The following is a 12,947-nucleotide window of genomic DNA, read 5'->3' as shown; positions in this document are numbered from 1 at the left end:
ACAGCATCCTCGATCGCAATGCCAGTCGATAATTACGGTGTCTGGAAAGGCCACCCAGTCGACTACGTGCTCACCGATCGGCAGGATTGTCTCAACTCGCCACAATTCTCGCTATTCTTCGATGATCGGGGGCTGAAAGGGCCGGGACGCAATGGAGTTTCCACCAATGGATGCAACGGCGCTGCAGGACGGTGTCGGGCGGCGATAAACATCACATCCGGAGACTTGCATGACTCTAGGCTGGTCTACTGGGTAAATCACCGACTGGATCAGAACCCGATAGTCGATGAGCTATCCGATCTCAAATTCGGCTTCACCGCACAAAATAGCAATGGCTCGCAGGGACTCGGCTTGGATTACATCCGACATAGCCTATTCAACAGCACTAATGGCAGGCTTCTCCCGCACGATATTCCGGGCCAATTTGGCGATATCATCGACGTAATGGTGCCGAGTATCAAGCAAGCTATCGAAGAAGATGCAGAGATCTACATCTTCGGCTCACGCTCTGAATCCGGGAACGAGATTCACAATATCCACATGAACCAGGGCAACGGGTGCAAATTTCGCGCGGACGATGGCGTGTTCAAGGACGGGGGCCTGATATTTCATTTCCCAACCTCTGGCGAGTGGCTCGGCATATTCCTCGCGTTTGCATCGCAAGCCGTGCATACAAATGATCAGTCCGGGCATGCGATCTCCGGCGTTGGCTGGAGCGATATTCTCCTTCCAGACATCATCGAGGATGCAGTACTCATCCAGGAAGCGTACGTCAACCCGGCAGGTCCCGGCGGAAGACGGAAATCAGTGACATTGTCCAACCGGACGAACCGCGCGGTCCGCCTGGAGTCCTGGGCTATCCGCAATGCGGCCGGGGATATACAAAAACTTCCAAAGGGCGCCGCGCTAAGGCCGAGAATTGACCGGCCGTTTGAACTGGAGGACTGGGCGCTCTCGGATCGGGGAGATACCATCTTACTGCTGAATGAGCAGGGGTTGCGGGTCGATGGAGTCAGTTATAACTTGCGACAAGGAACAATGAAAGGGGGTTCAATTGCTTTTACACGCTAGCACTTGGTTGCGACAGTCGTTACAGTGAATTGAGAACGTAAACATTCGAGATTGAAAAAGCGCTTCGTGGGTGTGCAAATCCCAAGCAGCAACACAACAAGGATAACTCAAGGGCCCATCCCCCAAAGGACCGAGGCACCCAAAACGGCACAAGAACCGATCATATGCTGAAAGTCACTGCGTATCTCGCCTGTCATATCAAAATATATGCATGTATTCCGCCGACACCCACCGGTAACTAATTCGATACTGTTGCCATGTCGGGCTGGGTAGCTAGGTTTTTAGGCATCCCGTTCGATAGATGATTAGAACCAGCGGTGTTGACTATTTACGAATACAAAGATCATTGATTTATTCAGAAAGAAATTGTACAAGCACCTCAGATCCCTGTATTATCGCAACCACATAGATTCGACTACCGGCGAGGCTCCCTCAGTTCAGAATTGTGACTACCGAACTCTAACTTGCGAATGTCTCCAAAGCAGCTCAAAATCCAAACGCCCACAAATTCAATAGTGTTTCAGATACGCTTCGTTAGTATATTTACTTAAACTTAGCATTTATCGTGATTTGGTAGTGCTACAAGCATGCAAAGTTGGAATCGTGCGCTATCACAAGATACAGGAAAGCAAGTTGTAGACTGTGAGTGCCATTGAAGGCAGGAGTTGGCAGTTCTTTCCTGCAGTAACTTCACAATTAACTTGGCCACAACCCCTCTCGAATAGAAGCAGCGAAGAATACTTGACAAACTTGTGGCTGGTTCGAGATATTCCGTTCCTGACCTATCGAAGATTGTACTCTCCCAATGAACTCTGTAAGCGCATGGGTATCTCGCACCAATGTCGGCTCGATCCTGTTATTTCACAAATACCTAGATTGGCAAAACAAACTCCCATAGGATTGAAAACAATAAATACTAAATGGGTTTCGCAAAATGGATGAGAAGCGTAGACTCAAAGCAAAAATAGTATCAGAATCCTCCACAACGATTTGCCCTGCCCCGCACGAATACCAACTCAATCCATACCGTCAACGCCAAGCTGTTCCATACCAACCTGGACTCCATTTGAGTGTGACTCTCGATTGAGTCGATCAACTCTGTCCTGAAGGCTACCAAAATTATCATCATCGACATGCCAAATGATCTGGATCCCACGTAGAGCTGACTTCAGACGGGTTGCCGTTTTCGCAAGGTGCCGAATCCACTGCTCCTCAACGTCGCCAAAGTCGATCTGAACTGAACTCAGTGGATGCTCCAGCGTGAATGTATGGAGCTTCGGGCCAAGCAGCAGATGGACATCTTGGTATGGAAATTCTCCTCCTGGAAGACAAATAACCTGCGGTTGGATACTCAAACTTTCCAAGGCCGTGAAGGCAGTTAAATCCAAAAGGCGTCCTCTGGTGTTGAGATTCAGTGGTCCAATCCTAATTGATCGTAGGGTCGTCTTGTGAATGGAGAGCCAATTGCCCAGGGCGGGAAGGTCGGCAACGGGCTCGCTGTCTATCCCTCCAACCAAACGGAGACTAGTAAGCGTTTTCGGCCATCTAATAAAATGCTCCAAATCCTCGACTCGTAGACTATCACACATCAACTTGAGCGACGTAAACGGTGCGGTTCGGTGCATCTGGGAGATATGTTAACATGTTTATTGATAAAAGTTATGCAAATTGAGGTATGCGGACCGCGGCTGTCAGTATGCTATCCCCGTCCTTGGTCTCTCGATACCGGGGATCCAACCCCCAAAGAGAAAGAACGCGAAGAGAAGGCATGGAATCAAGAGCGTCCATGATTTTCTGCAGATCGGAGGTAGGAAGAGAACATTGCAGTCGGAAGAGCTTGAGCCCACGCATACGATGAAGTGCTTCAAGAATCAATCGGCATAGCGCTCCAGGTTCTGTTCTCCCGTTATACAAGAAGGACAAGGATTCCACCTTTGACATAGCCCCTATAAGGCTGGTTATCCGAAGGAATTTATGATCACACGACAGGCAGTGTGGAGTCGTATACAAACGCAGACATCTGCAATTCTTGAGCAATGACGGATTGGCTTGATTGGTGTATTCCAGTTGTCGAAAGATGCGGCCTCCAGAGCATACACAGAAAGAGAGTTTTCTGTAGAGGAGAGGCAACACGGCGGAATTGAAAGCACGACAGACGAGAGCGACATTGAAGAAATGCTTCCTAGACAGTACACCCACAATGAGCATGAGAATCTCAGGAGGCAGCCTCAAGATAGAGGCCTTGCTGGCGGGTCCTGAAGCCATAATAAGTAAATTGCTATTTACCTGAGCATGAAGATGAAAAAGAGAGAGAGAGAGAGAGAGAGAGAGAGAGAGAGAGAGAGAGAGAGAGAGATATGTGTTGATGTATTGATGTATTGAGATGTTTACCAGAGGCATCACATGATGAGGGAATAACACAGCTTCGCCAAAGAATTGAAATTGAAATCTATCGTTACTTATTATCATCCATTACAGATCAACAAACTCTCCCCTCAGGGCCTCGTCGCCCTTGATCCTCTCCAGGTAATCTCCAACCTTGTCTGTCATGACTCCCGTCTCGAAGCCAAAGAACTTATATGCCGCCTTACCAGGTAGACTGTGTCCAAAGCGCTTGATTGAAATGCCCGCATTCGCGTACCGCTCCCAGCCATTTGGTGCGTACGGCTCGATTACCACGGCCGGGATACCCTTGTGCCGTTGCAGAACGCCGCGCTTGTACTCTAGGGACTGCTGCTCGAAGATACGCTGACAGGGGAAACTGACAACGCGAGCAGTGATACCGTTCTTCTGTTTGAGCTCAGCGGCGACGTCCAAAGCGAAGGATAGCTCGGCTCCGACACCGATGAGCGTTACAGCTGCTGACTCGGCTTCTTCGAGGACGTATGCTCCCTTCAGTACTCCATCGCGACGGGTCTGCTTGAGCTGCGGGAGGGCGTGTCGGGATGTGGAGATAATGGTGGAAGACGTCTTTGCGTTGATGGCGGCGATCCAAGCACCTGCCGTTTCTTCACCGTCTCCGGGACGGATGAATAGGAGGTTTGGCATGGCGCGGTATAACGAGGCCAGCTCAATCGGCTGATGCGTTGGGCCATCCTCGCCCATGCCGATTGAGTCGTGGGTGGCTGCGTGAATGACTTGGAGGTGTTGAAGAGCGCCCATTCGGACGGCGGGGGCGGCGTAGAGGTAGAACATGAAGAAGGAGGAGGTGATCGGGATGAAGGTGTTGGGGTTGAAGGCGGCAAGACCGTTGGAGATGGCGGCCATGGCGTGTTCGCGGACACCGTAGTGGATGTAACGGCCGGAGTAGTCGCCATTGATGCCGCAGGTTGTACGGAGGTCGGGCTATTATGGTTAGTTTTGACTATTTTGATAAGGCATATTCGATACAACAACGTACGTGTTGGAAGTCAACCTTGCCCTTCCAGATCATGTTGACTGACGGTGACAGATCGGCCGTGCCGACCATGAACGAGTTGATAGACTGTGCGAGAGGGTTGAAAACCTGGCCGGACGAGGCACGCGATGCAGTCGGCTTGTCAGGGAATTCGGTAGGAATGCGCTCCTGCCAGTCGGCTGGCAGTTCACCACGTACGCGACGCTGGAACTCAGCGCCCAACTCCGGGTGTGCTTCGGTATACCGCTGAACGAGATCATTCCACTCCTTGACGAAGCCCTCGCCACGAGCAGGAAGGTCGGCGAAGAACTCGCGCACCGCATCGCCAACGACAAAGTGCTCCTCGGGGTTGAAGCCGAGCTTGCGCTTCATATCAGCGACATCAGCAACGCCAAATGCCGCACCGTGGGCAGCCGCCTGACCTGCAACTTTGCTGTCGAGACCAATAACTGTGCGGACGTTGATGAAGGTCGGCTTCTCAGTGGAAGCGCGGGCCTTGGTCAACGCCTGGACCAGACCCTCAACGTCGTAGCAGCCATCCTCAACATCAATAACGTCCCATCCGCAGGCGCGCATCTTGGCATTGACATCTTCGGTGTTGGTGAGATCGACAGAGCCGTCACAAGTGATCTGGTTGTTGTCGTACATGATGGTCAGGTTGTTGAGTTTCCAGTGTCCAGCCAGAGAGATAGCCTCCAGAGCAACACCCTCCTGCAGACAGGCATCTCCAATCATGCACCATGTGTGGTTGTTGACAACATCGTATCCAGGTCGGTTATATGTGGCGGCCAGGTTCTTTGAGGCCATTGCGAGACCGACAGCGTTGGCGACACCCTGTCCCAGAGGACCGGTGGTGACCTCGACGCCTTCATGCTCAATCTCGGGGTGACCAGGGCACAGCGCGTCAACGCGGTCAGAGTGGTAGGACTTTAGCTGCTCAAACGTCATGGCCTTGTAGCCTGTCAGATGGAGCCAAGTGTACTGGAAGAGACAAGTGTGGCCGTTGGAGAGCACAAAGCGGTCGCGGTTGAAGAAGTCTGGGGTGTGCGGTGCATATCGCATAATGTAGCGCCAGAGAGCGACTCCGATGGCTGCCATACCGATTGCACCCCTGTTCAGTTAGTCAAGTCCACTTTTTCTCGGTGTCAATCTACCTACCCAGGGTGTCCGCCACCGAACTGCTGGCAGAGGTCGGCAATGAGAAGCCGGAAGGTCTTGAGCACAACATCATGCTGGCTACTTGAGCCGTTCACCAGAGAGGAAGTCATGATGCTCGGGAGTGATGTGAAAGAGGGGATATTTGCGATTCTGAAAAGCAATGCGCCCGCGGAGGCGCCTTTATAACTGGCGATGGAGGCAGGATTGCCGAATCGGGTAACCAGAGGCACTGCTGTCCGAATGGGGAAATTCTGAAGCAAGCGCGCATTCACTTCCTGCAACTACACTCGGAGCCACTCCGGGGGCTCCAGTTTCCCTTTCCCTCTGGGCGCGCCTGTATATATTCTCGTGGCACTCCTTCTTTTTTTCCACTCTCAGTAATTTCTCTCCCTCACACACCCCCCCGCCATGTCGTTCCTCCCCAATCCCTCTCTCCAGATCACAGCCGACCACCAGATCAAGCTCGTCGAGGCCCCCATCCATGCTCCGGGCAAGGGAGAGGTTCTCCTCCACATCAAAGCCACCGGAGTCTGCGGGTCGGACATTCACTTCTGGAAAACCGGTCGCATCGGCGAGCTCATCTTCCACGGCGACTGCATTATCGGTCATGAAGCCGCGGGTGTTGTCCTGAAGTGCGGCGAGGGCGTTACACATCTGCAGCCTGGTACGGCCCAAATTAAAACAAAGCTGCTACACAGTACTAACGGATAACAGGCGATCGCGTCGCCGTTGAGCCTGGTGTTCCCTGCGACAACTGCTTCCTCTGCAACGATGGCCGGTACAACCTCTGCGAGGACGTTCAGTTCGCCGGTGTCTACCCTTACGCTGGAACACTCCAGCGCTACAAAGTCCATCCTGCCAAATGGCTACACAAGTATGCGCTTTCCCATGCCCTTTGTCCAAAAAGAGAGGGATCAACTGCTAACAACCGCTAGGCTCCCATCTAACCTGTCCTACCTTGACGGCGCCCTCCTCGAACCCTTGAGCGTAGTCATGCGCGGTATTCAAATCGCACATCTCGAACTTGGCCGCGGCGTCGTCTGCTGCGGCGCCGGACCTATTGGTCTCATCGCAGCAGCAGCAGCACGCGCATCCGGCGCCCACCCAGTCGTCATCACAGATATCGACGAGAGCCGCCTTGCCTTCGCGAAGAAGTACTTACCCATCGCCACAACATACCAGATCAACCCAACGCTGGACCCAGAGGGGAACGCGAAAGCCATCCGCGCTCTCTTCGGGCCAGATGAGTACAGCGCCCCCGACCGTATTCTCGAATGTACAGGTGTTGAAAGCAGCGTGGTTACAGCGGCCTTCACAGCGCGCCGGGGCGGAGTCGTCGTCGTCATTGGTGTTGGTAAAGCTGTTATGAACAACCTGCCCTTCATGCACCTCTCGCTTGCGGAGATCGATCTTAAGTTCATTAACCGGTACCGCGATACGTGGCCGCCCGCGATCAACTGTCTGGCAGCTGGGATCCTGGATCTGAAGCCCCTGGTGTCGCATACATTCCCGCTGGAACGAGCACATGAGGCGCTGGAACTATGTGCTGACCGGGACCAGCCTAGCATCAAGGTTACGATTGTGGACGAGATTGACGCGACGATATGACAATGACAATAGAGCACTAGATATAGATTTCAAATCAATTACTTTTCAGATAAAATAGTATGTAACTGGACTGAAGGAATCGACAGCGACCGATTAGTTGTGGTCGTGCCCGGCGAGGTCGGGTCTTCTTTGTTGCAGAGAACAATATCAACCCTCGCCCGGACTGCGATTGTTCGCGTCCCAGTGTTACTGCCCTGAAACTCTACTTAACACGCCTCCCTCTTTAATTTCAAGAATCTTGGCTTCCAGTGTTTTAATGAATCCAGGAATAACAAGCCAGTGCACAGACTAACATCAATGCCGCAAGTTATTGTTGTGGGCGCCGGTTTCAACGGGCTCATCGCCGCAAAAACATACCTTCAGGTCGTGGGTGGATACAAGAGTGAAACGCCGAGACAGGAACATCAAGACGAGGACCTCGATGATCTCTTGATTATTGACTCTGCGTATGACATTGGAGGGACTTGGTCGCGCGACAGGCTGTACCCTAACCTCCTGAGCCAGAATTCATACGGCAACTACGAGTTCAGTGATTTAAGTCTGAAGGATGCCGTTCCAGATGAGTCTGAGAAAGAGAGTGATTATAATTTCATTCCCGGATGGAAGATTAATCGGTATCTGCATGTCTGGACTGAGAAGTGGGATTTGAGGCGGCGAATTCGGTTGAATTGGAAGGTATGTTTTGGCTGCAGAATATATATTGTGTCTGACCAGAGAAGGTCACTCGTGCTTCTCGACTGCCCACCAAGGAATGGGCATTGGATATTGTCGACTTGACAGACCCATCGTCTACGCGATTTACTGTTAAGAGTGACAAACTTATCCTTGCTACTGGAGTTACCTCAGAGCCCAATGTCCCCGACATCGCGCATACCGGAGACCATCCTGTCCCCGCCGTTCACGCCAGAGACGTGGGAAAATATTGTCGCCAAAATTTCGGATACCAACCAATCCCAAATCTGAAACAAGATCTCATGAAAGAAACGCAGTCGCCAACATTCCCTAAATCAGTAGCTGTTTACGGGGGTGCCAAATCAGCCTTTGACCTTGTTCACCTTTTCGCCTCCCTCCACCGTAACAACGCATCATTTAATATCGAGGCACGCCCTGTCGAGCCAATTCAGGTGCATTGGATCATCCGCGACGACGGGCGCGGTCCAGCATGGATGGTTAGACCTACCACTCAATTAGGAAAGAAGCAGGTTCCTAGCGACCAGCCTGGTTGTACTAGGATGGTGACAGTGATAAGTCCTTGCGCATATGAGATCCCAAAACGAATTACGTGGCCGCGTACAAGCTTGCTGCCCCGAATAGAAGGATCCTGGGTACGGCGGTTGCTCCATGGAAATCCCCTGGGCCGAGCGGCGATAGCCCATCTGTGGAAACAGGTGGACGCCGATATTCACGCGTTTGCAAAGTACGATTCGCACCCAAAGATGGACAGGTTGCGTCCGACGGCGAGGTAAGATAGTCCCGAATATCGTAGACCATAGGCTGACAAGACAGCGCAATCGATTGCACGTCGCCTGGCGGAATCGCCAATCATCCAGATCTCTGGGAGACGATCCGTGACCCGAATGTCCACATCCACCGATCAAACATCGCCCATATCTCGAGCAAATTGCCAGACACGAGTATTGAGCTTAGCGACGGGACTCATATTCCATCCGTTGACCTCCTTGTCCACGCAACGGGGTGGAAGTTTGCTGTGCCAATTTCATTCGATCCTCCGACCTTGAGTGCGCACCTTGGGCTGCCGGGTCGCACAGGATCGGAATATGACTGGGCGCCCATTGAGCAAGAAGCTGAATGCAAGATGCGGTCCGCCCTAGATCCCAGCCTCTTCAAGTATGCCACTCCACCAACGCATGGCGTCTATCATCTCTTCCGACGCATCGCATCGCCGTCGCTGATTGCAGAGGGAGACCGCTCGTTCGCAGTCATGGGGGCTCTTTACAACGGCACGGTATCAGTCGTATGGGAAGTGCAAGCTCTCTGGGCAGTGGCCTTCCTCACTGGCGGGCTTGACGAGGTCTTTGGCGGACCTCTCTCTAATCCGCAGAAGGTATTTGAAAGTGTGGCAGAGGATGTGGTGTGGAGCCGTCTGACTGGCACGGGGCTGAACGTGGACACGCTTCCGGTGAGTATTGAAACTGCGACGTGTCTATTGTGTGCTGATGTGTTGCATAGTACAACGACATGTTGATGCGCGACCTCGGGCTGAATCGGCACCGGGCAGGCGGACGGTGGTGGAAAGAGCTGACGGCAGTGTATGGATCACGGTCGTATGCAGGCATTGTTGACGAGTGGATGGAGACGCGGGCCGGGGGAAGAGAATAAAACACTGACACGATGGAAAAACCGGGGAGAAGGCGGCGATGTGGTTAATGTTACTGTGAAGGACAATCAGAGTGGGGGAAGCCCCGTGGCTGCAGTTTCCTGTTTGGGACGAGGAGGGGCGGGTGACGGTCGGGGTCATGTGGCCTCCACACCGCCGATCCCTTCCTTTCTGGCCGTACCAGTCGCCTTCCTTATCGGGACGAGCATCACCGGTTCAAGTTATTTCTGTCATGACTGCCTGTCGAGAGGGCCAGACTTTATCGTTAAGCTCCCACCAGTGTCAGGATATTGAATTCAATAAGACTAGCAAGGACTACAATGTGTTTGTTATACAACGCAGTTCTTCCATTGGCATATGGGGGCATGATAGTGCTAAGCCCTAAAGCCGTGACGCGGTTTTTCCCTCATGTACACTCTTCATTATGCGGTTTACCTTTGAGTCCAGTCTTGCCTGTGTTGTCTCAAATAGTCTCGGCAATCCAGTGTCCCTGAACTTGATTTCCTGGAGAACCATCCTGGCCAAGCCCTCCGCCGCAAGAAAGACCTGCGGCATGCCGTGCCCTGTGAAGCCACCAATGACCCATTGATTTGTCTTTCCAGGGACCAGTCCGACATGCGGGAGGCCGTCGGCAGAGTATCCCATAACTAGTAGATGTCAGTAGATGCAGTACAAAGATAAATGGCTTAGCATGGGTCACGCACTCCCAGTCCACACGCGGTCAGTATATGCATGGCTCCTCTCCCAGCCCACAAAATGTCTTTGCATGTAGTTATCGAAATACCGCACCGCAGACTCAAGGACACGACTGTCATCGCTGACGTCGTACCAATTATCTGGGTTATCGATGAATGCCGGTCTCGCACCGCCAACAACAATGCTGCCGTCCTTGCGGGGGATCAAGTAGTCGTAGTTCCAGTTGTTATGCCGAATGGTGTACGTCTTGGTTAACTGCCTGCTGGGAGCATTGAAGGGTGGAGGGACAATGATCCTACTGCAGGTTCCTCGCACGGGCACGATTCGGTCTTTGTATTGCGGGAGAATGGAGGAAGTGTAGGCGTTGGTTGCTATTATGACTTTCTTTGCGGCGACGGTACCCCTGGCGGTGTGGACTATGTACCGATGGGTTGACGGTGAATGCGATTCCGTGATAGAAGTGACAGGCGTATGTGTTTGCAGGTTAACGCCGCGCTGGACAGCCCTTTCAAGCAGATGCATGACCAGTTTATATGGCCAGAGATGCCCTGCGCGGTAGGTGAAGCATGCAGCAGCCCTTTTCATACCGGAAAACTGTAACCATTAGCCACTGTATGATATGGTCAACTGCAGGATGGAGTACCTTTTCAGCCTCCGCTGGCCCGATATACCTTGTCTTCTTCGTAGGCTCGCAGCCACTGGCAACTAACCGGTCAAATCCAGCCTTGAGACACTGGGCATGCGTTGCACTAAGCTGCACGTCAATCGCATCGGTCACCGTCAGCTCGCAGTCGATCATTTCCTTCTCGACCAAGTGTTGTATAGCATCAACATGCCGTGCCTCAAACTCCGCCACCTCGGTGGCTGCATCGACTCCATACTCTGTTGCTAGACTCGCAATGCGATTATACGGGTCTGGCTTCAGATGGCCGCCTACAAGTATTCAGCAAAAGCCATACCAGTCTCATCTGAACGAGAAAGTGACTTACCATTCCGTCCGGTCGCGCCTGAACAAGCCTGGCGGCCTTCCAAGATAAGGATGGCTGGGCGATTGGAACCATTCGTTTGCTCTAAGATATGATGCGCTACAGAAGCACCGGCATATCCAGCGCCCACGATCACAATGTCACATTCTGTTGGGAGAGACTCGGTGGAGCGATGGTTGTCGAGATGATGAGGCTCGGTTCGCCAGAAGGATGTGATCGAATTGGGGGCGAGCGATGGTGCTGACATACTGGATGGAAGCTTATCTGTGCCGTCTAAAGCCAAGAATGGCTGACCAAGGATAAAAGGATTGTTCTTTTATGTCACGGCGACTGTCGGACATTTCTCCGGTGGAGTTGCCGCCGGGATGAAGCCGGCGGCAGTGCAGGATGTAGATACCAGGTGGAGATGGTGGAGGTATTTACCGATAGTAGCCGAGGGTTATCTTGAATGTTATCATCGGGTTATCATCCTGTTGTAGATTGTATTACTGATAGATAGTATATTGATATCTTGGAGGAGCATATTTGCATTTGATATCAGCGAGGTTATTATTAGCCAGAATTGGGTACTATTGAATTATACACTGCATATCAAGGACCTCTATCACTAGATAGTAATTATGCAGAAGCCTGGTGCGCAATGATCTTATCAGCCATGCCAGGCAAAGTCTCGTCGATAACATCCATCTTGCCGAACAGCTCCGTCAACGGTTCCTTCTCCCAGATTGACGAATACGCGCCTTTAAACCTGTAACATCACATTAGTACCTTCAACAGCGCACCAGAGAGATCTATCTTCGTAAGAAACATACCCAGCCCTCCTCGCCGCCGAAACATCCCACATATGCCCAGCCGCAAACCAAGGCACCTTGCCCCCATTCTCCGCAACCAAATTATCCAGCAACGGGCGATACGCCGCAGGATCAGGCTTCCCGACACCAGCAGAATCACACGAGAGCAGATCCTCAGCCGGCATCTCAATGCCCGCACGCGCAAAGTACCCCCCGACCCGCTTGATATCCCCGGCGGTAAAACACCAAACCCTAAACCCGGCATCGCGCAGCTTCTGCACACACTCCGCTGCACCAGGCCGCATAGTGAGTCCCGCGTACTGCTCCATGATATATTCGAGGTCCTTCTCTGATGCGAACTCGCGCGGCTCGGAGATCCCGGCCATCCAGAGCATCCGGTAGAATAAGGCGCGGAAGACGTCGGCGAAGACGGTGTATTTTCCGGACATGCTAAGATATGTGTATTCGCGCTCGGCGACCTCGATCCAGGTATATCCTAGCAGCGAGGGTTTGATGCCTTCGGCACGTAGGCGCTCGCCGAGCTGGTGGTCGATGGCGGCGAAGAGGTGGTCGTAGCCGACGAGGGTGCCGACTACGTCGAAGACAACGTTCTTGGAACTCATGGTGGAATACGGCTTTACAGTGTATAATTGTAGACTGAATAAAGAGGAAGGATAAACGCTGTTATCAAGTGCTGGAGACGCCCCTCCCCCACTTCTCGATCCCGGCGGCACTCGCAGATCAACCGGTGCAATGCCGGCGGATCACTGCCGGTCCAGAACGAGGGCTGATAGGATGGCAGAGATAGCAGTTGGAGACGATATAACAGGACATGGTCTTGTGAGGCATCAGCATATGAAGGGGCTTGCTCCCGGGTTTGGTCGCCCGGTATGTCTCAGACT

The 12,947-nt window shown here is 52.5% G+C and overlaps 7 protein-coding genes across 7 annotated transcripts; 3 read left to right on the top strand and 4 right to left on the bottom strand.

Annotated features, from left to right (window-relative positions):
- Nucleotides 1–18: 18 nt before the first annotated feature.
- Nucleotides 19–1,071, top strand: ASPSYDRAFT_93420 (uncharacterized protein; the record flags this gene model as incomplete). Its single annotated transcript, XM_040852833.1, has 1 exon — nucleotides 19–1,071. One exon carries the CDS (start codon nucleotides 19–21, stop codon nucleotides 1,069–1,071), a length of 1,053 nt encoding a protein of 350 aa, XP_040698305.1.
- A 1,016-nt stretch (nucleotides 1,072–2,087) lies between these two features.
- ASPSYDRAFT_71883 (uncharacterized protein) lies at nucleotides 2,088–2,696 on the bottom strand (the record flags this gene model as incomplete). Its single annotated transcript, XM_040850609.1, has 1 exon — nucleotides 2,088–2,696. One exon carries the CDS (start codon nucleotides 2,694–2,696, stop codon nucleotides 2,088–2,090), a length of 609 nt encoding a protein of 202 aa, XP_040698304.1.
- Nucleotides 2,697–3,443: 747 nt separating this feature from the next.
- On the bottom strand, nucleotides 3,444–5,607 carry ASPSYDRAFT_49618 (transketolase family protein). The gene is made up of 2 exons (XM_040847871.1): nucleotides 4,472–5,607; nucleotides 3,444–4,416 (listed from the first exon to the last, which is right to left on the bottom strand). The coding sequence occupies exons 1-2, from the start codon at nucleotides 5,564–5,566 to the stop codon at nucleotides 3,544–3,546; spliced, it is 1,968 nt and encodes a 655-aa protein (XP_040698303.1). The 5' UTR covers nucleotides 5,567–5,607; the 3' UTR covers nucleotides 3,444–3,543.
- A 427-nt stretch (nucleotides 5,608–6,034) lies between these two features.
- Nucleotides 6,035–7,234, top strand: ASPSYDRAFT_61102 (putative alcohol dehydrogenase; the record flags this gene model as incomplete). The annotated part of the gene is made up of 3 exons (XM_040849943.1): nucleotides 6,035–6,290; nucleotides 6,341–6,500; nucleotides 6,562–7,234. The coding sequence occupies 3 exons, from the start codon at nucleotides 6,035–6,037 to the stop codon at nucleotides 7,232–7,234; spliced, it is 1,089 nt and encodes a 362-aa protein (XP_040698302.1).
- A 297-nt stretch (nucleotides 7,235–7,531) lies between these two features.
- On the top strand, nucleotides 7,532–9,756 carry ASPSYDRAFT_185262 (uncharacterized protein; the record flags this gene model as incomplete). The annotated part of the gene is made up of 4 exons (XM_040843556.1): nucleotides 7,532–7,909; nucleotides 7,951–8,696; nucleotides 8,741–9,374; nucleotides 9,425–9,756. 4 exons carry the CDS (start codon nucleotides 7,532–7,534, stop codon nucleotides 9,572–9,574), a joined length of 1,908 nt encoding a protein of 635 aa, XP_040698301.1. The 3' UTR covers nucleotides 9,575–9,756.
- A 79-nt stretch (nucleotides 9,757–9,835) lies between these two features.
- On the bottom strand, nucleotides 9,836–11,625 carry ASPSYDRAFT_49614 (NAD(P)/FAD-dependent oxidoreductase). Its single transcript, XM_040847870.1, has 4 exons — nucleotides 11,258–11,625; nucleotides 10,912–11,201; nucleotides 10,277–10,862; nucleotides 9,836–10,219 (listed from the first exon to the last, which is right to left on the bottom strand). Exons 1-4 carry the CDS (start codon nucleotides 11,499–11,501, stop codon nucleotides 9,954–9,956), a joined length of 1,386 nt encoding a protein of 461 aa, XP_040698300.1. The 5' UTR covers nucleotides 11,502–11,625; the 3' UTR covers nucleotides 9,836–9,953.
- Nucleotides 11,626–11,763: 138 nt separating this feature from the next.
- ASPSYDRAFT_49613 (uncharacterized protein) lies at nucleotides 11,764–12,680 on the bottom strand. Its single transcript, XM_040847869.1, has 2 exons — nucleotides 12,067–12,680; nucleotides 11,764–12,002 (listed from the first exon to the last, which is right to left on the bottom strand). Exons 1-2 carry the CDS (start codon nucleotides 12,666–12,668, stop codon nucleotides 11,873–11,875), a joined length of 732 nt encoding a protein of 243 aa, XP_040698299.1. The 5' UTR covers nucleotides 12,669–12,680; the 3' UTR covers nucleotides 11,764–11,872.
- Between the last annotated feature and the right edge of the window lie 267 nt (nucleotides 12,681–12,947).

This window comes from Aspergillus sydowii (assembly GCF_001890705.1).
Source record: "Aspergillus sydowii CBS 593.65 unplaced genomic scaffold ASPSYscaffold_13, whole genome shotgun sequence".
Lineage (NCBI taxonomy): Eukaryota > Fungi > Ascomycota > Eurotiomycetes > Eurotiales > Aspergillaceae > Aspergillus > Aspergillus sydowii.
Note: the sequence above shows the minus strand (reverse complement) of the source record. Positions and strands in the feature narration are given on the sequence as shown.

Bases quoted from the DNA above. Each gene is read 5' to 3' on its own strand.
- ASPSYDRAFT_49618 (XM_040847871.1), bottom strand. From the start codon at position 5,566: ATGGCAGCCATCGGAGTCGCTCTCTGGCGCTACATTATGCGATATGCA. The intron at 4,417-4,471 runs GTACGTTGTTGT...TAACCATAATAG, and splicing joins GCAAGGTTGACTTCCAACAC to CCCGACCTCCGTACAACCTG.
- ASPSYDRAFT_49614 (XM_040847870.1), bottom strand. From the start codon at position 11,501: ATGTCAGCACCATCGCTCGCCCCCAATTCGATCACATCCTTCTGGCGA. The intron at 11,202-11,257 runs GTAAGTCACTTT...GAATACTTGTAG, and splicing joins AGGCGCGACCGGACGGAATG to GCGGCCATCTGAAGCCAGAC. The intron at 10,863-10,911 runs GTACTCCATCCT...TAATGGTTACAG, and splicing joins GGCCAGCGGAGGCTGAAAAG to TTTTCCGGTATGAAAAGGGC.
- ASPSYDRAFT_49613 (XM_040847869.1), bottom strand. From the start codon at position 12,668: ATGAGTTCCAAGAACGTTGTCTTCGACGTAGTCGGCACCCTCGTCGGC. The intron at 12,003-12,066 runs GTATGTTTCTTA...GTGATGTTACAG, and splicing joins TCGGCGGCGAGGAGGGCTGG to GTTTAAAGGCGCGTATTCGT.